We start from the raw sequence: 24,044 nt of genomic DNA on the forward strand, positions 1-24,044 counted from the left end.
AGTTTTTCTTCATAAACCTGATTATTAAAGCCAAATGAATTGCCGAATTATCGAGCTCTAAGCTTGATGCCGCTATTAAAGCAGCCAAGGTAGACAAATCAAGAATACTAGAGAGCGAAAGAAGTACTACAATCTCGAAAACGAACTCGAAAGCTTCCAGGCTACAGGTGAAAAAACACATAATATCTGTCTTCTCTTAAATGCATTAAACACTATTCCAATCACATCAATTGAATCGGAAAGGGCATTCTCGGTGGCAAGACTTTTCATTACTAAAATAAGAATTAGAGTGAGTTATCGGAGTATTGACCATCTTTGCTTTTTAAAATCTTATAAAAGTTTGCAATATTTTGTATTATATTTTATTTAAAAAACGAAAATTACCTTCTAAATTAGAAGTTCATTTTTTTAATTTTTAACTCAATTCAAAACATTTTTTTTGTTGTTGTTGTATGCAGTTTCCAGCAAACTTTAATTAATTTTTTTCTATTTGTGAAAATTTCTACGTTATTTAAAGGTAATTTTTATTATAGGCCTATAGACCTAACACAGCATTATTAATATGATTTTGGAGGTTACAAAACTTTAAAATTACTTTAAAAAATGGAAAATAATTATATCATTTGATTTCAAGATATTTTGTATACCTTAAAAATAATTAATTCTATCCCGGGATTTCCCGGGATCCCGGGAAACAGTTCACTTTTATCCCGGGATCCCGGGACAAGCAAAATACCGGGAAATGAGAAACCCTACTCTCGACTGTTTCAATCTCGACTGAATCGCGGTTCAATCGCGATCGACTCAAGAGAGTTCTTGAAACTAGATCCAGTCATAAGAGAGATCCCATAATCCCTCGCGCGCGAGAACATACAAGATGGCTGCGGAACACGTGTTGGGCTATCAACAGAGAAATAAAAAAGACAACTGGAGAGACGATGACATCTGTCTATTATTAGATACATGGCAAGAAAAAGTACTGTATTTATTTCCAATCAAAACTTCCATTTTGTTTGTTGGTGTTCGTGATTAACGCGTAGTTATGTCAGTTTTATCATCGTGTGTAATAGCCGGGCTCTTCTCAAGCGGACTGCCTGTGCGAACAGCATGACGTTCGACTGGCGACAGTCACAATCGAGATCGAAGTGAGTCGTGGATTGTGTGCGAAAGTAGTATTAGGACGGGTTGGCATCGTGGAGTTTTCCGGGTTTTCTGTAACGCCTGAGTAGTAACTAGTTTCCCTTAAAAAGCCCTCTCTGGACTCGGAAAGACTCTCCCTAGGCAGATGGCCAAAGTGTTGCGTTGCAGTAAATTAAAAAACAAAATTCTATGGAAAATTATAGTTCTTCAGTTTCTATATCTAATAAGATCAACTGTTTCATATGTAATTAATTTTAGTAATAAGTTGCATTTTCAAAGTTGTTTTTCAATGTTTGGGAAACTTTATATTTCAACTCGATAATTACACTTGACAGTTCACACACCGTCAAATCTACTAACTTATCCACAGTATTCATGTCTTCTTTATAATTAATTTTCAAATTTATCGATTTGTTTTGTTTAATAGACATGTGGATTTTCTGTAAATTAAGAAATTAATGTGGCCATAGAAAAAGCCAGAGAGCCGCAAGCTGCATACGCAATGCTTATGTTGTAGAACATAATTGTTAAAATTTTCAGTGTAATTTATAACAAAAGTTTGTATATTAGTAATAACATAAACATAAAATTTATTTATAAAATAAACAATATTAATATATAATTTTGATAAATTATAATGTTTCGTGAAAAAATTGCGGCACTAAAATCAATGATAGTTTCAAATATAATCACCAGGGGATGTTAATATCAATGATAAAATATGGCGTCATCTTGTGTTGTAAACAAATCAATTTGTCAAAAATGGTATTTAATTTCATTTCTAATTGATTCAGCTTACATATCAATTTAGCTACTAAAAACTGATATATAAATTATTAAATCATTTCGGTTTATTTAAGCAATCGAAATACTTTCAAAATATCTGTATTTAGAAATAATTTTGAACATATTAAATATATAATTATTACTACTATTGTTATTAATTGAAATAAATGAAGATGATTTTATCTTTTCGAGCGATTAACGCAAAAAATAATTTATATTTACATAAATATAGATTATTTTTGCGTTAATCGCTCACTGCCGAGGCGGTTTAGGTCTCAGCCTACTGTTCTGGATGGTCCCGAGTTCGAATCCAAATGACTCAAAAAAACTACGAACTTTTTGGTGGGTTTGTCCACAAGAGGGCGCGCCCCACCGAGCACACAATGGACTTGATTAAAAACCCCATTTAGTGCCCACACAACTGAAAGACTAAAAAATAGTTCAGAAATTAAAATAAAAATACTCTGTTTAAAATTTTGGAGTTAAAATTCTATTTATTTGTCAAATATTAAGATGTAGTAAAATAAATATAAACGATATATATTGAAATATTGACTTAAAATTCATCAAATTATTATTTTATTGTTAATTTTCAATCAATATCAGTTTCTGAAGAATAGCGTAATCATTTATACATTAGAAAATATTATTCCGATAATTATAATTATTTCATATGACTTAATTTCACACCTAATTGTCTTATATGAAGTGTTGAATGTATTTCAATCTATTTAAAAAAAAACAAGTGTTTCAACAATAATTTTAATATACATTAATTTCTATTTTTTAAATAATTTTTTGTAATTAATTTTTTAATTTTATACACTTAATATGTAAAATGTTTAATATAATTAATAACTGCAGGAAAATTTAATTATTGTATTATTCACTTCTGTTAAATGTTTCAATAATCTTTTTTATGTTAATGTATTAAATATGATATTTTTCTTCTTAGTCCTAAGCCCTTCAGTGGGCATGGTGATATTATGAATTGACGGCTTTAATTGTATCTTTCCACTACTAACAGTGTTGTGCCATTGGATGATTTCATACATTTATGTCCTGTGATCATTACTTGGTCTGCCCACCTAATCTGACATCTGCCTCTAGGGCATTTGCCATTGATCTTTCCATCTAGAATTTGTTTCTCAAATCCATTCTTGCATCTGGAAATATGTCCCAAGAAGCAAAAGTAGGATTGGTATATTTTAGTGGTAAGGTGTGTTGTGATTTTCAGTTGATTTAGGATGGAGCAATTTGTTCGGTGCTTCATTCAAGAGATTCTTAGCATTCTTCTATATGTCCATATTTCAAAGGAATCAAGTTTCCTTTGAAATATGGACTTCCAAGAAGTGGCATTTATGGTCCAGGCTTCTGAGATTTAAGTGGCAATCAGAAAAATAAGTGTTTTTATGAGCTTTAGTTTATTAACCACTTGACAACTAGTGGACTATTGGATTGCATCTATTAGTCATTATTTTGATTGAAACATACTTCTTATTAGGATAATATATTTGCAGTTTCATTTAAGCTTTCAGTTTTTATTTAATAGATCCTGTGGTTTATTATGATATATTAATTCAAGTACTCTATTTACTGTTCAGTTATAAATCTTTGTATTATAAAGATGAAATACAGTACTGTATGTACATATAACATATGTAAGTTCACCTACTAAAAATTGGGTATAAATTAATAAAGAAGGCCTTTTAAAATAGCTGAAAACGTTAGTTCTTTGATTTAATTAAAGAAATTGCTAGAAAAGAGAGAAAGGTGCCTGAAAATTATTATAGAAAAAAAAGTTCTAGCTTACTGCACATAGAATTAATAAACACTGAATATAAAATCAAAATCCAGCAAGAAGAAACTAGAATCTTGCTGGATTTTGATTATATGTGCAATAGTTATATAATGTATATATGTTAATAAAAACATAATCTTATATATAATTTTTTTTTCAACTAAATATAAAGTTTATTTTAGTCTTTTATTGCATATATTTATTTTTATCGTGTTAGTATTTATTTATAAAATATGCATTGATACTAGGAGTATTTAATTTATCAAATGAGATGAAATTAATTTAGAAAAGAATTTACATATTTATGCTAATCGTTAATTTCTTAACAACAATGGTATGATATGATGTTATGTTAGAAATGTAATATAGGCTAGAACTCTGAATTTCTTTTATAAAATAATCTATAAAAAGTTTCTCTTGATAAAATAGAATTAATTCTTCACTGTCATCCTTTAAAATTTTCAGTAAATGAGAGAGACCTTCTTGTTGATTTTTCAAGTATAATTTAATTTCTTCTTGTAAATTTTCATCAAGACTATAGCGTTCAGATTCCCCAAAAGCAGCACCAACATGATTCTGCATACGAATTTGAGATAATAATTCCTTTAAACGACCCTTAAATTGTGTTGGAGCATTTAACTCGGCCTGAATTGCTTCTAATTGAACTCTAAGTTGTTCTTCATCTGCTTGTATGGCATAACCATATTTACGCATAACTTCCTGTTGTGCCATTATCTTTAATACTTTATGTCCAAGTTCAATTTGATTTCTGTTTTTTTTTTTTTTTTTTTTTTTTTTGTTAAACAAATGCAACTATAATTTAATTTTTCTCAAAATATAATTTTTCTCAAAATGAAATGAAATCCTTTTGGAGGATTTCATTTCATTTGGCTCATTAACATAAATATAGATTATTTTTGCGTTAATCGCTCACTGCCGAGGCGGTTTAGGTCTCAGCCTACTGTTCTGGATGGTCCCGAGTTCGAATCCAAATGACTCAAAAAAACTACGAACTTTTTGGTGGGTTTGTCCACAAGAGGGCGCGCCCCACCGAGCACACAATGGACTTGATTAAAAACCCCATTTAGTGCCCACACAACTGAAAGACTAAAAAATAGTTCAGAAATTAAAATAAAAATACTCTGTTTAAAATTTTGGAGTTAAAATTCTATTTATTTGTCAAATATTAAGATGTAGTAAAATAAATATAAACGATATATATTGAAATATTGACTTAAAATTCATCAAATTATTATTTTATTGTTAATTTTCAATCAATATCAGTTTCTGAAGAATAGCGTAATCATTTATACATTAGAAAATATTATTCCGATAATTATAATTATTTCATATGACTTAATTTCACACCTAATTGTCTTATATGAAGTGTTGAATGTATTTCAATCTATTTAAAAAAAACAAGTGTTTCAACAATAATTTTAATATACATTAATTTCTATTTTTTAAATAATTTTTTGTAATTAATTTTTTAATTTTATACACTTAATATGTAAAATNTGTGTAAAATCCAAGTCGGATGTTGTAAACTAATAAATGTTCTCGTTAATCTTATCACGTCTTTTGATTCGTTCACGGTTACAAGAAATCATAACATAGAGTCTCTCAAGTCTCCATAGATATAACAAACACAGAAATAAATAACACGAAATAAATTGTAGCTATATGTCGATTCCACGCGACACGTCTGAACATGTAAGCTGAACAATAGTGTGGGGGGAGTGAGTAATCAAGAGTTGCATGACACTCAAACAAAAGACGAATCGACGAAATTTGAAAATCGCGTAACTCCGGATTCGCGTAAGTCGAGGTATTACTGTACTTTTATTTACTAGTTACAAAACAAATATTATAATTCATATAATTTAAATAAATTATTGAGACTTAACCAAGCTATAAAAATTTTAATTGTTTATTAATTATCATAGCTTTCATTAATTTACACTATTAAATGAAATGTTTACTCAAAAACTATATTAATTTACCTATCAGTTTCATTTAAGTACTTAAAAGCAAAAAATATGCTAAATTGTTAATTGTAATTTAGGATCTAATTCAATATGGTTTCAAATAATTACATTAAAAATTTAATACAATTTAAGAATATCTTCTTTAAAATATATATTTTATTTTTAAATATTGTATTTATTCTATAAACAGTATTCTATCTAAAACTTTTCTTTAGCTTGCAACTAAGTTTATTAAAAAACACTTACTGTTTGAGAGCAAGTATTGTTTGATTCTTTGGAAATTGGGTGACTAAATAGAATAAATCTGGTAACTTTTTTCCACTTTATTATTATTCAAGTAACAGTGCAACATTCAAGACACTGATACTTTATTTCAACCTACAGTAAGAGTGATAACACTGAATGGACTGTGAAATTTTACAGTTTAAAATAAGCCTTATCTTTCTCCAATAGACAGTTTCTACTTTCGAAGACTGACTATACTGAATAATTTCTGCCAAAAACTTATTTTTTAATAAATTCAGTCCCTGAAGTTAGTAGGCACACCTTGTATATTTGAAATGTTGTATTAACCAATATTTCAGTTGAATTTTTTATTTTAGATATTCTTATTTTATACATTATATATTATTTTGATATAAAATACTGTACAGAATTTCACAAAATAGAATTTTATATAAGTTAACATATTACTGTTATATAGTTTTATAAATGATAAAGTAAGTTTATATAATTATTATTGTTTGATTTAATATTTATATTTTTATATATTTCATAGGAGTGAAGAAATGAATATATCAAAATTTTAGAATATTCCCATAAACTATATAATGAAAATATAGGGCAACATGTCTTTGAATGATGACGATACATCTGAGAACTATGATGATAAAAATATTGATAATATTGACATATTTCAATGTAATGTAATAATCAATACAAGTGGTGCTTCATCAGATGAAACAACAGAATATGATGAAATATGTTATGATTATAATATTATCAATGACAATACCAATGATGCAAAAGTAGAGAAGATAAATTGTCAAGAAACCTTGGTTTTAGATGATAAAGATAACATTAATACCCAAGATGTTAATTTTACATATGATAAAACATTTCGAAAAGATAGTGAATGCAATCAACACTTCCACAAAAATAAAAATTTATATATATGTGATATATGTGGTAAGAAATTTGTAACTATGATAAGATTAAAGCTTCATCGGAAAATACATTCAAAGGATATTTCCCTTGTTTGTGATGTTTGTAATAAAAAATTTGCAACAACTAAAACTTTGAAATCTCATAAACAAATACATTCATCTGATAAACCATATATATGTGATTTTTGCAATAGAGGTTTTCGAAGAAAGGCTGACATGCAGATGCATACTTTTGTTCATACTGGTGAAAAACCATTTTTTTGTAATTTTTGCCAAAAGAGATTTATAAACAGCAGCCAATTAAAGAAACATTCAAGAATTCACGACTTAGCTTCGCAAGATATTGAGTTGTGTAATGAGGCTTTTATTAAAAGTAGTGATTTAAAACAGCAACTAAGAATCCATTCAAGAGAAAAAAAACCGTACACATGTACAACTTGTGGAAAAGAATTTCAAAGAAAATTATGTTTGGAAACTCATGAAAGGGTTCATACAGGTGAAAGACCATTTGTATGTGATATATGTAATAAGTCATTTATAAATGCTAGTAAATTAAAAATTCATTCAAGAATTCATACAGGTGAAACCCCATATGTATGCGAAATATGTGGAAAATTATGGACAACGGGTAGCGATTTGAAGAAACATCTCAGAATTCATACTGGAGAAAGACCTTATGTATGTGATTCTTGTGGTAAGACATTTAGAAGAAGTTGTGATTTAACAGCACACCAAAGAATTCATACAGGAAACAAACCTCACATATGTAATTTCTGTGGCAAAGGCTTTTTAAATAATAGTCAGTTATCAACACACTTGAGAACTCATACTGGTGAAAAACCATACAGTTGTGATTATTGCAATAAAAGATATATGACAAGTCATGATTTGAAAACTCATCAAATGACACATACAGGAGAAAAACCATTTTCTTGTGATATATGCCATAAAGGATTCATCAGTAATAGTCAATTACAGTCCCATCGGAGAATTCATACTGGAGAAAAACCATATATATGTGATTTCTGTGGAAAACGATTTATCAATACTAGCACTTTAAAGATACATCAAAGAATTCATACAGGCGAAAGACCTTATAAATGTGACACTTGTGGTAAAGGATTTATTGACAGTGGTAAACTGCAAGTTCATTTTCGGATCCATACTGGAGAGAAGCCATTTGTATGTAACTTGTGTGGTAGAGGTTGTATATCTAGTAGTAATTTGAAGAATCATCTAAAAATTCATAGTGAGAGCAGGCCATTTGTTTGTGATATATGTAATAAAGGATTTATAAATAATGTGAAATTACAAATCCATAAAAGAGGTCATACAGGTGAGAAGCCATACATTTGTAAATATTGTAATAAAGGTTTTGCAAGTGGTAGTAATTTAAAAACACATTTAAAAATTCATACTGGTGAAAAACCATATGTGTGTAATTATTGTGGGAAGACATTTGTACAACGTATACAATTACAAAATCATCTTAAAAGACATCGAACAATCTCAGTGACAGATGAATCATATAATGAATAATTGATAACAAAATCTCAAGAAGAAATTCAAATATAAATTTTTGAAAAATATCAATTACTTGTCATTTGCATTTTACATTTTTATAAGCAAAGTTGTCATTTGCTGTATTCTTAAACTAAGTCCTATTGTAATATTGTCAAAATTATTTAACATTTAACAATATTGAAAAATAAAACATCAAATAAGATAAAATGATAAATTACATATTACCAGTAAATAAGATCAAAAATTAAGATTCTATCCATTTTTTTATATTAAATATGTATGTAGAAATAAACAGAATAATTCAGATATTTTCAAATATGTTATCATCAAGAATAGACAAATATAATTTGATTTTGCATTTGTATATATTAGTACGTTCATTCCCAATGGTAACGTATTTGAAACAAGTAAACGCACTTGAATCATCTTATTTTTATATATATATTTAACAAGAATTTTAATTTTTGAAGAATAAATAAGTTTCTTTTTTTTTCTTTTAAATTAAAGCATTATATTTTGATAACTTATACAACTAGCTAAATTTTATATGTTTAATGTCTACACACACAAGTATATTTATAAAATGATATAAAATTAAATATATGCTTCTCAGAAGAATGAACCAATAAATATGAAGTTAAGATTATTTTCATTTTAGTCAACATGAAATTCCTAATATTTATCAAAATTAGCTTTAAGTTTTATCCAAGTTAAATGCATAAAATCAATTGTTCATTTGAACGATTTTATAAAATTAATTTATATATTTATTCTGTATATATATTGTACAGTACATAATACATGTTTTTAGTTATTGTGCATTTTCTCTAAGAGAAATTGTACTTTTCTCAAATATTTGTACAAAATTCTTATATAACTTGTGAGTAAAGTCAAAAGCTGTATGTAGTTTGTGATTTTAAAATAACATTTAAAATGTTAAATGTTTATTCTGTTGTTTTTCCCAGATATGATTTTAAAAATTTATTTACAAAACAAATTTGTGATTAAGGAATCATATATAATGTTGGGTTCCTGATAAACCACATCTTGAATTTAAGTACTTATTAGTATTTCAATCAAAAATAAAAAAAGCTATAACTTTATATTATTTGTAATGTACTATAAATTTACTGTAGTTCAAACTATGACAGAGTCATGTAAAATCAAATGTTTACGTTTAGTAGAATAGATATTTAAATTAAGATGAAATAAAACATTTTATAAATAATTTTGTTAATGTCTATGTCAATTTATTTTATACTTTGTAGCTAAATTATTCATTGTGAAATTTTTGCTGTATCATATATATTAAACCAAAGTATAATTTGATAGTCAATCATATATCATAGACTTAACTTTTAGTTTAGATTATGATTGACTACATACAAACATAATCTAAGTTAATCATAATTAAAATTAACCTCATTCTAGCCTGAAGATAATATAGCCTTTGGATATATAATTGTAATTATATTGAACAACTGGTAAAATTCACCAACTCATTAATACTTAAATTTGTTATATTATTTTTACATACATTGAATGAAATATTGATATATGTATCTTATATTTAATCACAATACCAGGCTGCAATTTTTAATCATCTTTTAATCTAAAAAAAGTCACTTGACTTCTGGTCCATACTTGAAGTTCATATATAGTTAATTGGTGTCTCTGGCCTCTAAGCTTTCCATATCTGGTCTGAATTTTAGTGGTGTCTTGCCTCTGTACATCATACTTATTCTGATAACAATTGAATTGTGCTAGTCATCTATCTAACCCTGTACTGGAGAAATTTTTGAGTTGAAATTGCGACTAGACAGGAAGTTTGTATATATTTAATTGATGCCTCCAGCCCCTAAGCTTTCCATATCTGTTCCATATCTGGTCTTTCTTTTCATCTACCTAACTGTTATCGAGATTAACACAGGACAGACAGATGGATGTTAGTGGAAATGTATAGGTCTGCAATTTGAAATAGCAGACAAAAAACTACTTTGTTTCTTATATGATAGATTTCTTGTAGACTAATATCATTGGAATCAAACACTGGCAAATTTTTGAACATATCAAAATATCAAGTGGTATTTTCTGTTATTTTTATAACATACTGTACTGTATGTATGTAATATACAGTATATACCATATTTTTTATACATTTTATTGTAAGAAATTAAATAGGAGTTACAGAAATGTTCATAATGAGAAAAAAAGTTATAAAGCAAAACATCTAATATTAGTGAAATAATCTTTTCCAAGGTAACCTCAGACTCTACTTTCACACACTGTTCCTTACTATCTACCTATAATCCTCACTTTACTCCTAGAACAATATCACCAACATTTTCTCTAGGACCTAGTCTGGAGAGCTCTTCTCCCTATGAGTCTAATGCACCACAATAACTTAGGCATTTTTACATAAGCTATAGTCTTCAGGTTATGTGTTCATATTGGTAGCTTTATTCAGGAATTTGGGCAACCCATAAACAATCCACAGTCAGCGAGGTTCTAATATGTGGCCCTTGGTATTTTGGAAATTAATTTTATTTTTCTGTTTTCTCTGTCCTGCCATTATGCAACTTTAATTAACCTGATATTCATAAAGAACGTTCAAACTAAACTTGACCAGTAAAAAGATGGAATAAACTGTATATTGTTTGCATATCATTAGCATATTTTAGTACATAGTTATGGAACTTGATGTTGGTACTTAGAGGCTAAAAGCCTGCAACTTTGTAAGAGAAAAACATATCAGTCATCCACTGGAAATCTAAAGTTCACTTTAGGTCCAAATCCAGAAAAGGTTGCTCATCACTGTTCTAAAGTATCATCAATCACTGTCATTGGATCTTATTCCAATTCCAATTCCTCAATCAGTTTTCTTTAGTCCTTCAGTATTGCATTATAGTATTTTTTGTGAACCATCAGCACCTGATTTAGATTATCTGCTTTAGTTAATATCAATAATCTTTCCAGTCACTGTTTACATCCTAAGTTTTCTCTAAACATTACTTCCTTGACACCTCTTCCCTTTTCTAATTTTCTGCATTTTAGTCACCATATTATTTTTAATTATTTATAAATTATAATCCATTTCAAAACACAAATACACTCACATAGACATATAAGTTTGGAGTAAGAGTTATGGAAGCATTTGAAAATCAAATAACTTTGAAAAATGTTTAAAAGAATACAGATATTATTGACTGAATTAACTGTAATTATTGATATTCAGTTTAATGTTAACAGTAGTATGAATGATTCAACTTATATCTTTTAATCATATTATTACAAAGTCATAACCATTTTCTCAAAAATACTTGTTCTTCAACCTTTAAGATTGAACTTTTTCCATTTACCATGTAAATTCTCATTTTTAATTTCTAATCTATTAGCAATTTTTTTAATTATTCTGAAATTACTGAATTTTTCACAGAATTAGCTTATTTTTTGCAACAATTCTATTGTTTGAATTCTATTGATAAGAAATGTTTAAAATTAATTTTAGAATTTTTTAATTCTAAAATTAATTTTGTACTGATTTTCTATTTTATATTGATTTCTCTTAAAATGAATCAAATTTTAGCATCGAGTTCCATACTAAAAACAAGAAAAAATTGTGTTCAAAATGTTTCATTTTTGAGTTATTTCTGAGGAAATAAAACTGTAAAAAATTTTTCAAATAAAGGTTATTTAAGAAAGTGTGTAACATGGATTAGTCATAAAATATGATTAATAAAAACAAAACTGATCAGATAACCAAAATGTATTATTCACAAATGTTTTCAGCCTCTAATTGAATATCTCAGCTTATATACAAATTGAATATCAGAGAACAGAATATTAGAATGATCCAAAAACTTTTCAATACCTGTTTCAGAAACAATATAAATTTATAGGTCTACAATTTGAAAAAATTGTAGACCTATAAATTCCCACTGTCTCCCATCTGTCTGCCCTTCCTTAATCTCAAGAACAGTGTTAGATGATAGTCAAGACTAAATATGTAAAGCTTGGGGGCAGGAGAACTCAATTAACTGTATACAAACTTCATGTAAATTCAATTCAAAAATTTTTCTCTAAATAGAATTACATAGATGACTGGCATGACTCTGTTGCTATCAGGAAAAGTATGATGTAAAGGGGCATTTCAGATTGATAACATGTACTGTATATGATTAAAAATTGCAGCCTGGCATTGTGACAACGTCACAATAAATAATTGCTCATTTATGTATAAAATTTCTCATTTATTCTATTTCATAATTATTAGAAAGGTACAATATAAAGTTACTTTTTTCCCTCTATGATTGCATTTAAAATATAATATCCAATACTTTAATCATTTCTTTGTCCTTATTTTATTTAGGTAAATAATGTATGATTTATTTTCAAACTTTTAATCATCATCATCAATAATTAAGTTTTTCATTAAAAAGTTTAAATTATAACATTTCCTTATGTAATTATCAAATTCACTAATGTAGTGTCTGGAAATTATTTTATAATTTAAAGTTTTTAATTATTACTTTGTAATATTTTTATATAATTTGTGTACAGGAATTTGATCCAATGTATACATATATTTTATATAATATTTTTTTGAAATGGTATACTTTACTTTGTAAATTCATGTAATGTTTGTTTCATTTATGATTAACAAAATCCTATAATAATAATACCTAATTCATATGATTTAATATTTCATATAAAGGAATAATTTATGGATTTAAAAATATTTTATTTAAGATATATTAATATATGATTTACAAAAATATAATAATGTAAACAAAATATTGAAAAATATTTTATAATTACAGAGAAATATTGAACACTTAATCAAATTAAATATCACATATACAGCCATATTAAATGACTAATTATGACCTTATTAAATTTTATGACAACAAATAGTTCATATAAAGTTTCATACTGAGTAAAAAACAAAATATAATTATTATATAATTTTTATTACTTGTTCATTTGTTAAATGATGATCTTTCTCTATAACTATCAGATTAATCACTAAAAAATAAAAAATAATCAAAAAATAGTATTTATTGCAAAACTTATTTAACACCACTGTAAAATTTATATAAAAATTAAGTAGACAAGACAATAGATTAGTATTTATTAACGTGGAAGCATTTCTTGAATATCAGCTAAAACATAAGCAGATGCTGTCCACAGAGCTGTACACAAATCCAGATTTTCTGGATCTTCTACTGTCATGGTATCACCATTTGAATGATGGAAATAAAAGTATTTCTCATTAGCATTTACTAAACTGATACCAGGTACTCCAGCATTCATAAACACAGTTGTGTCTGATCCTTCTTCCATTAAATTCAATTGTGTTGCATTAATGGGAGACATTAATTTTAGAATTTCTTGCATTATACACTGAGCAATAGTATTATTTCCTGAATAAGTAAGTCCTAATGGCTTAAATGTTCCAATATCCGATTCCATTACAACACTAAAATTTTTTAAATTCTTTTTATTGTTATTAAGATGAGTTATAGCTCCAAATAATCCTTCTTCTTCACCTGTCCAAAGAACAGCTCGAAGCGTACGTTTTGGTTTTAGTTTAAGTCGTGTCAAGATATCAAGAACACGCCAGGAAATGAAAGCACCAGCACCATCATCCATTGCTCCCTCTCCAACATCCCAGCTATCCAAGTGTCCACTCACCAGAACTATCTATTTAAATTTAGATATGCATTTAATATTTTTTAAAAACAAATATTTTAAATAGTTTTTACATATACCTGTTGTGGAAATGTTTGTCCTTTCATTTCAACGATGGTATTTCGTGACTTCACAGGTGGTAGATTCTTAGCACTCATTTTCAAATGGATAACAACTTTTGTTCCTAAAAAGTATCCACGTATATACAATTTGAAAACAACAAAAAATTAACACCATATTTCTGAAATGAGTATATATAATACCAATTTTATATTGTAGTACTAAATTTGGGAATGAAGACTGAACATTTAACCAAAAACAATATACAGTATAAACATATATACAGTAGACCCCCCTATAACACGGGTTCATATATATACTCGGATGTCTCCAAAATTCAATGAATTTTGGAGACATATAATGATGTCTCCAAAGTTCAATGAATTTTTCGCAGAAAAATAACTTATCAGAAAATGCGCCCACCGTTTAGTGCACTGCTCCATGACGGATTCATATATTGCAGTGAAAAAATTGCAACCATATTTGTATAAAGACACTAAAAGAGACTCGTAAAATGCGGTAAAACGTCATTGCTGACTCGTGTCGTGACAGGATTGGTCAAATCTGGACCAATAGTGGACGAGCAGCCGAACTACTTACACGCTACGGAGAGTTTAGGCAGGTAAGTTGAGTTTACTATCATCTGTACAGTATATAGGCCTAAATTAGGTACTGTAAGTCTAATACAGTACTGTAATTTTATACATTTCTTGTGGAAAAAAACATGTCTTATTCAACGGTCATAAAAATTATTTCTATTAATGATGTCTCCAAAGTTCAATGAATTTTTCGCAGAAAAATAACTTATCAGAAAATGCGCCCACCGTTTAGTGCACTGCTCCATGACGGATTCATATATTGCAGTGAAAAAATTGCAACCATATTTGTATAAAGACACTAAAAGAGACTCGTAAAATGCGGTAAAACGTCATTGCTGACTCGTGTCGTGACAGGATTGGTCAAATCTGGACCAATAGTGGACGAGCAGCCGAACTACTTACACGCTACGGAGAGTTTAGGCAGGTAAGTTGAGTTTACTATCATCTGTACAGTATATAGGCCTAAATTAGGTACTGTAAGTCTAATACAGTACTGTAATTTTATACATTTCTTGTGGAAAAAAACATGTCTTATTCAACGGTCATAAAAATTATTTCTATTAATGATGTCTCCAAAGTTCAATGAATTTTTCGCAGAAAAATAACTTATCAGAAAATGCGCCCACCGTTTAGTGCACTGCTCCATGACGAAAACAAGCTTAAGCAATGGCGTCATCGAATGGTGCACACTCGGTAAGTAATCCTACAATTTTTTGTTTATAGCATAGTTTATAGATTATTCCCAAAAAATTATACGTGTTTTGGAAATGTTGAGTCAAATTAGTCTAGAATCGATTAATTTTATGGAAGAAAACCTTTCAAACAGCTGTAGTCCGTAAACTGCACACGTGCCGGGCTGTGATTGGCTCATGTATTTAAGGATTCCTACAATGCGAAATTCTTAAGCGGAACGTATCTACCACGACTGTACTGTATATTGTTTTCAGTTTAATTTTGGTATGTTCTACATTTATAGTGTATATGAATACACATAAAAGCATACACATCTTTCATCTGGATTTATTTTTTATATTTATAAAGTTTAAAAAATTTATTTACTTTACATTTTATTAATATTTTCTTAATAATTTTTCTTTTTTCACTAATAATAATTTAATGTATGCCATAACATTTTCATAATAATTATTGCTATTATCTTTTTATGTACAAAATTATTTTCTTTTCAGTAACACTATTTTCTTTTATTTAATGCTTGTTGCATAATCTATAAATGTTTGCAATAAAATGTTTAAAATAAATTTTAATTTGCTACTTTATAAAAACTATGTATGAGCAGATTTTTGGTAATGTTGGAATTTAGTGTTTTCCAGTGTATCTGGCTTAAATTTGTCACAAAAATCTGCTGAAAACTAATTATGACATCAAATATTGTTAACAATTTTTATGTTCAGTAACTTATTGGCATATTACATCATTATTATTACTATGATTTTATTCAAGTATTCAATATTTTTTATTATATTGAAATGTCCTTACCACCATGCATATACATGTAGGGGCTTAATCTTTCTTGAAATAGTTGTGTAATTTCCACCAACCAGACATTTGTTATATTATACAAATGTTTAAAATGTGCTTTAATAAAATACTTATCCATAATAAAATCTTATATCCACATGAAAATAAAATATTTTCACGTGGATATAAGATTCTCTCATATTTGTCTTTACTTAATTTTTTTTTAATGTATTAAAAATTAATTGTATTTGTTTCTGTATTTACTAAAACTTTTCAATAGACACAAACAGTTTATTGATTTTTCTGACAAACAAGTCCTTTGTTATCACACAAAAATTCCAGAAATGGAGAAGTTCCTTTCATTTAGTGTTGATGTTGGTTATGCAAAATGGAACGTTTTTGAGCAATTTTATCCGAGGATTCATAAATATTTATTTCTTGAGCTAATGAAGTGAAACCATTCTCAGTCATTTTGATTAGTACAGTACCAAGCTTTGTCAAATCAATTCTTCCAGTTCCTTATCATTGTGTGTTGAAGTGGGCAGAATGATATTACAGTAAAACCTCAATTTAATGAACTTTTGATTTAACAGAAAAAATTCCCAGTACTTATGTCATATATGAAAATTAACACCCTGTTAATTTTAAAATGCTTTTTATATGTAATTAAACTAATAGGTTTTTTTCAAATCCAAGAGTCATCAATCTTAAGAACATTAATCATATTTAAATAAACAAATAAAGTATATTTTCCAAAAAATGTTGGTTTATTGATATTGCTTTAGATCATATACTTGTTTATTAGTCTCAGAACTACAATGAGTACATAAGCAATAGTACATATAGGAAACTTTTCTGTGAAATTTTAACTTTTAATATAGGTAACCCCGTATAACACAGTAGTTACGTTCCAAAAAATTGCCGTGTTATGCGAATCCGTGTTATATGAAACAAAGAATTAGTACGAAAAGGAGGGTTAGGTTCCAAAAATTAAAAAACATGCTAGTATATTTTCATAAATATTATCGTAAAAAAAAAAATTTAAATTACATCTAACCTGAGCAGCTTTGGATTTGAGTTCATCGAAACTTTTTACAGCTATAACTTNAGTGAAGAAATGAATATATCAAAATTTTAGAATATTCCCATAAACTATATAATGAAAATATAGGGCAACATGTCTTTGAATGATGACGATACATCTGAGAACTATGATGATAAAAATATTGATAATATTGACATATTTCAATGTAATGTAATAATCAATACAAGTGGTGCTTCATCAGATGAAACAACAGAATATGATGAAATATGTTATGATTATAATATTATCAATGACAATACCAATGATGCAAAAGTAGAGAAGATAAATTGTCAAGAAACCTTGGTTTTAGATGATAAAGATAACATTAATACCCAAGATGTTAATTTTACATATGATAAAACATTTCGAAAAGATAGTGAATGCAATCAACACTTCCACAAAAATAAAAATTTATATATATGTGATATATGTGGTAAGAAATTTGTAACTATGATAAGATTAAAGCTTCATCGGAAAATACATTCAAAGGATATTTCCCTTGTTTGTGATGTTTGTAATAAAAAATTTGCAACAACTAAAACTTTGAAATCTCATAAACAAATACATTCATCTGATAAACCATATATATGTGATTTTTGCAATAGAGGTTTTCGAAGAAAGGCTGACATGCAGATGCATACTTTTGTTCATACTGGTGAAAAACCATTTTTTTGTAATTTTTGCCAAAAGAGATTTATAAACAGCAGCCAATTAAAGAAACATTCAAGAATTCACGACTTAGCTTCGCAAGATATTGAGTTGTGTAATGAGGCTTTTATTAAAAGTAGTGATTTAAAACAGCAACTAAGAATCCATTCAAGAGAAAAAAAACCGTACACATGTACAACTTGTGGAAAAGAATTTCAAAGAAAATTATGTTTGGAAACTCATGAAAGGGTTCATACAGGTGAAAGACCATTTGTATGTGATATATGTAATAAGTCATTTATAAATGCTAGTAAATTAAAAATTCATTCAAGAATTCATACAGGTGAAACCCCATATGTATGCGAAATATGTGGAAAATTATGGACAACGGGTAGCGATTTGAAGAAACATCTCAGAATTCATACTGGAGAAAGACCTTATGTATGTGATTCTTGTGGTAAGACATTTAGAAGAAGTTGTGATTTAACAGCACACCAAAGAATTCATACAGGAAACAAACCTCACATATGTAATTTCTGTGGCAAAGGCTTTTTAAATAATAGTCAGTTATCAACACACTTGAGAACTCATACTGGTGAAAAACCATACAGTTGTGATTATTGCAATAAAAGATATATGACAAGTCATGATTTGAAAACTCATCAAATGACACATACAGGAGAAAAACCATTTTCTTGTGATATATGCCATAAAGGATTCATCAGTAATAGTCAATTACAGTCCCATCGGAGAATTCATACTGGAGAAAAACCATATATATGTGATTTCTGTGGAAAACGATTTATCAATACTAGCACTTTAAAGATACATCAAAGAATTCATACAGGCGAAAGACCTTATAAATGTGACACTTGTGGTAAAGGATTTATTGACAGTGGTAAACTGCAAGTTCATTTTCGGATCCATACTGGAGAGAAGCCATTTGTATGTAACTTGTGTGGTAGAGGTTGTATATCTAGTAGTAATTTGAAGAATCATCTAAAAATTCATAGTGAGAGCAGGCCATTTGTTTGTGATATATGTAATAAAGGATTTATAAATAATGTGAAATTACAAATCCATAAAAGAGGTCATACAGGTGAGAAGCCATACATTTGTAAATATTGTAATAAAGGTTTTGCAAGTGGTAGTAATTTAAAAACACATTTAAAAATTCATACTGGTGAAAAACCATATGTGTGTAATTATTGTGGGAAGACATTTGTACAACGTATACAATTACAAAATCATCTTAAAAGACATCGAACAATCTCAGTGACAGATGAATCATATAATGAATAATTGATAACAAAATCTCAAGAAGAAATTCAAATATAAATTTTTGAAAAATATCAATTACTTGTCATTTGCATTTTACATTTTTATAAGCAAAGTTGTCATTTGCTGTATTCTTAAACTAAGTCCTATTGTAATATTGTCAAAATTATTTAACATTTAACAATATTGAAAAATAAAACATCAAATAAGATAAAATGATAAATTACATATTACCAGTAAATAAGATCAAAAATTAAGATTCTATCCATTTTTTTATATTAAATATGTATGTAGAAATAAACAGAATAATTCAGATATTTTCAAATATGTTATCATCAAGAATAGACAAATATAATTTGATTTTGCATTTGTATATATTAGTACGTTCATTCCCAATGGTAACGTATTTGAAACAAGTAAACGCACTTGAATCATCTTATTTTTATATATATATTTAACAAGAATTTTAATTTTTGAAGAATAAATAAGTTTCTTTTTTTTTCTTTTAAATTAAAGCATTATATTTTGATAACTTATACAACTAGCTAAATTTTATATGTTTAATGTCTACACACACAAGTATATTTATAAAATGATATAAAATTAAATATATGCTTCTCAGAAGAATGAACCAATAAATATGAAGTTAAGATTATTTTCATTTTAGTCAACATGAAATTCCTAATATTTATCAAAATTAGCTTTAAGTTTTATCCAAGTTAAATGCATAAAATCAATTGTTCATTTGAACGATTTTATAAAATTAATTTATATATTTATTCTGTATATATATTGTACAGTACATAATACATGTTTTTAGTTATTGTGCATTTTCTCTAAGAGAAATTGTACTTTTCTCAAATATTTGTACAAAATTCTTATATAACTTGTGAGTAAAGTCAAAAGCTGTATGTAGTTTGTGATTTTAAAATAACATTTAAAATGTTAAATGTTTATTCTGTTGTTTTTCCCAGATATGATTTTAAAAATTTATTTACAAAACAAATTTGTGATTAAGGAATCATATATAATGTTGGGTTCCTGATAAACCACATCTTGAATTTAAGTACTTATTAGTATTTCAATCAAAAATAAAAAAAGCTATAACTTTATATTATTTGTAATGTACTATAAATTTACTGTAGTTCAAACTATGACAGAGTCATGTAAAATCAAATGTTTACGTTTAGTAGAATAGATATTTAAATTAAGATGAAATAAAACATTTTATAAATAATTTTGTTAATGTCTATGTCAATTTATTTTATACTTTGTAGCTAAATTATTCATTGTGAAATTTTTGCTGTATCATATATATTAAACCAAAGTATAATTTGATAGTCAATCATATATCATAGACTTAACTTTTAGTTTAGATTATGATTGACTACATACAAACATAATCTAAGTTAATCATAATTAAAATTAACCTCATTCTAGCCTGAAGATAATATAGCCTTTGGATATATAATTGTAATTATATTGAACAACTGGTAAAATTCACCAACTCATTAATACTTAAATTTGTTATATTATTTTTACATACATTGAATGAAATATTGATATATGTATCTTATATTTAATCACAATACCAGGCTGCAATTTTTAATCATCTTTTAATCTAAAAAAAGTCACTTGACTTCTGGTCCATACTTGAAGTTCATATATAGTTAATTGGTGTCTCTGGCCTCTAAGCTTTCCATATCTGGTCTGAATTTTAGTGGTGTCTTGCCTCTGTACATCATACTTATTCTGATAACAATTGAATTGTGCTAGTCATCTATCTAACCCTGTACTGGAGAAATTTTTGAGTTGAAATTGCGACTAGACAGGAAGTTTGTATATATTTAATTGATGCCTCCAGCCCCTAAGCTTTCCATATCTGTTCCATATCTGGTCTTTCTTTTCATCTACCTAACTGTTATCGAGATTAACACAGGACAGACAGATGGATGTTAGTGGAAATGTATAGGTCTGCAATTTGAAATAGCAGACAAAAAACTACTTTGTTTCTTATATGATAGATTTCTTGTAGACTAATATCATTGGAATCAAACACTGGCAAATTTTTGAACATATCAAAATATCAAGTGGTATTTTCTGTTATTTTTATAACATACTGTACTGTATGTATGTAATATACAGTATATACCATATTTTTTATACATTTTATTGTAAGAAATTAAATAGGAGTTACAGAAATGTTCATAATGAGAAAAAAAGTTATAAAGCAAAACATCTAATATTAGTGAAATAATCTTTTCCAAGGTAACCTCAGACTCTACTTTCACACACTGTTCCTTACTATCTACCTATAATCCTCACTTTACTCCTAGAACAATATCACCAACATTTTCTCTAGGACCTAGTCTGGAGAGCTCTTCTCCCTATGAGTCTAATGCACCACAATAACTTAGGCATTTTTACATAAGCTATAGTCTTCAGGTTATGTGTTCATATTGGTAGCTTTATTCAGGAATTTGGGCAACCCATAAACAATCCACAGTCAGCGAGGTTCTAATATGTGGCCCTTGGTATTTTGGAAATTAATTTTATTTTTCTGTTTTCTCTGTCCTGCCATTATGCAACTTTAATTAACCTGATATTCATAAAGAACGTTCAAACTAAACTTGACCAGTAAAAAGATGGAATAAACTGTATATTGTTTGCATATCATTAGCATATTTTAGTACATAGTTATGGAACTTGATGTTGGTACTTAGAGGCTAAAAGCCTGCAACTTTGTAAGAGAAAAACATATCAGTCATCCACTGGAAATCTAAAGTTCACTTTAGGTCCAAATCCAGAAAAGGTTGCTCATCACTGTTCTAAAGTATCATCAATCACTGTCATTGGATCTTATTCCAATTCCAATTCCTCAATCAGTTTTCTTTAGTCCTTCAGTATTGCATTATAGTATTTTTTGTGAACCATCAGCACCTGATTTAGATTATCTGCTTTAGTTAATATCAATAATCTTTCCAGTCACTGTTTACATCCTAAGTTTTCTCTAAACATTACTTCCTTGACACCTCTTCCCTTTTCTAATTTTCTGCATTTTAGTCACCATATTATTTTTAATTATTTATAAATTATAATCCATTTCAAAACACAAATACACTCACATAGACATATAAGTTTGGAGTAAGAGTTATGGAAGCATTTGAAAATCAAATAACTTTGAAAAATGTTTAAAAGAATACAGATATTATTGACTGAATTAACTGTAATTATTGATATTCAGTTTAATGTTAACAGTAGTATGAATGATTCAACTTATATCTTTTAATCATATTATTACAAAGTCATAACCATTTTCTCAAAAATACTTGTTCTTCAACCTTTAAGATTGAACTTTTTCCATTTACCATGTAAATTCTCATTTTTAATTTCTAATCTATTAGCAATTTTTTTAATTATTCTGAAATTACTGAATTTTTCACAGAATTAGCTTATTTTTTGCAACAATTCTATTGTTTGAATTCTATTGATAAGAAATGTTTAAAATTAATTTTAGAATTTTTTAATTCTAAAATTAATTTTGTACTGATTTTCTATTTTATATTGATTTCTCTTAAAATGAATCAAATTTTAGCATCGAGTTCCATACTAAAAACAAGAAAAAATTGTGTTCAAAATGTTTCATTTTTGAGTTATTTCTGAGGAAATAAAACTGTAAAAAATTTTTCAAATAAAGGTTATTTAAGAAAGTGTGTAACATGGATTAGTCATAAAATATGATTAATAAAAACAAAACTGATCAGATAACCAAAATGTATTATTCACAAATGTTTTCAGCCTCTAATTGAATATCTCAGCTTATATACAAATTGAATATCAGAGAACAGAATATTAGAATGATCCAAAAACTTTTCAATACCTGTTTCAGAAACAATATAAATTTATAGGTCTACAATTTGAAAAAATTGTAGACCTATAAATTCCCACTGTCTCCCATCTGTCTGCCCTTCCTTAATCTCAAGAACAGTGTTAGATGATAGTCAAGACTAAATATGTAAAGCTTGGGGGCAGGAGAACTCAATTAACTGTATACAAACTTCATGTAAATTCAATTCAAAAATTTTTCTCTAAATAGAATTACATAGATGACTGGCATGACTCTGTTGCTATCAGGAAAAGTATGATGTAAAGGGGCATTTCAGATTGATAACATGTACTGTATATGATTAAAAATTGCAGCCTGGCATTGTGACAACGTCACAATAAATAATTGCTCATTTATGTATAAAATTTCTCATTTATTCTATTTCATAATTATTAGAAAGGTACAATATAAAGTTACTTTTTTCCCTCTATGATTGCATTTAAAATATAATATCCAATACTTTAATCATTTCTTTGTCCTTATTTTATTTAGGTAAATAATGTATGATTTATTTTCAAACTTTTAATCATCATCATCAATAATTAAGTTTTTCATTAAAAAGTTTAAATTATAACATTTCCTTATGTAATTATCAAATTCACTAATGTAGTGTCTGGAAATTATTTTATAATTTAAAGTTTTTAATTATTACTTTGTAATATTTTTATATAATTTGTGTACAGGAATTTGATCCAATGTATACATATATTTTATATAATATTTTTTTGAAATGGTATACTTTACTTTGTAAATTCATGTAATGTTTGTTTCATTTATGATTAACAAAATCCTATAATAATAATACCTAATTCATATGATTTAATATTTCATATAAAGGAATAATTTATGGATTTAAAAATATTTTATTTAAGATATATTAATATATGATTTACAAAAATATAATAATGTAAACA

General features: G+C 27.3%; 2 protein-coding genes and 1 pseudogene across 2 annotated transcripts; 1 reads left to right on the top strand and 2 right to left on the bottom strand.

Moving 5' to 3' along the window:
- Positions 1-1,725: 1,725 nt before the first annotated feature.
- LOC111614284 lies at positions 1,726-19,963 on the top strand (annotated as a pseudogene).
- LOC111614276 (nucleoporin p54-like) lies at positions 4,160-4,811 on the bottom strand (the record flags this gene model as incomplete). The annotated part of the gene is made up of 2 exons (XM_023355653.1): positions 4,807-4,811; positions 4,160-4,496 (listed from the first exon to the last, which is right to left on the bottom strand). Coding segments are annotated over exons 1-2 (342 nt in total), but the record flags the coding sequence as incomplete, so codon positions are not given.
- LOC111614374 (carboxypeptidase Q-like) lies at positions 13,192-14,388 on the bottom strand. Its single transcript, XM_023355748.1, has 2 exons — positions 14,177-14,388; positions 13,192-14,108 (listed from the first exon to the last, which is right to left on the bottom strand). Exons 1-2 carry the CDS (start codon positions 14,252-14,254, stop codon positions 13,539-13,541), a joined length of 648 nt encoding a protein of 215 aa, XP_023211516.1. The 5' UTR covers positions 14,255-14,388; the 3' UTR covers positions 13,192-13,538.
- Positions 19,964-24,044: the final 4,081 nt, after the last annotated feature.

The sequence above is a fragment of the Centruroides sculpturatus genome, unplaced genomic scaffold (assembly GCF_000671375.1).
Source record: "Centruroides sculpturatus isolate CEXI.00-Female unplaced genomic scaffold, Cexi_2.0 scaffold139, whole genome shotgun sequence".
Taxonomy (NCBI): domain Eukaryota; kingdom Metazoa; phylum Arthropoda; class Arachnida; order Scorpiones; family Buthidae; genus Centruroides; species Centruroides sculpturatus.

Coding starts and splice junctions, on each gene's coding strand:
- LOC111614374 (XM_023355748.1), bottom strand. CDS start 14,254: ATGAGTGCTAAGAATCTACCACCTGTGAAGTCACGAAATACCATCGTT. Junction 14,109..14,176: donor GACAAACATTTCCACAACAG/GTATATGTAAAA, acceptor AAATTTAAATAG/ATAGTTCTGGTGAGTGGACA.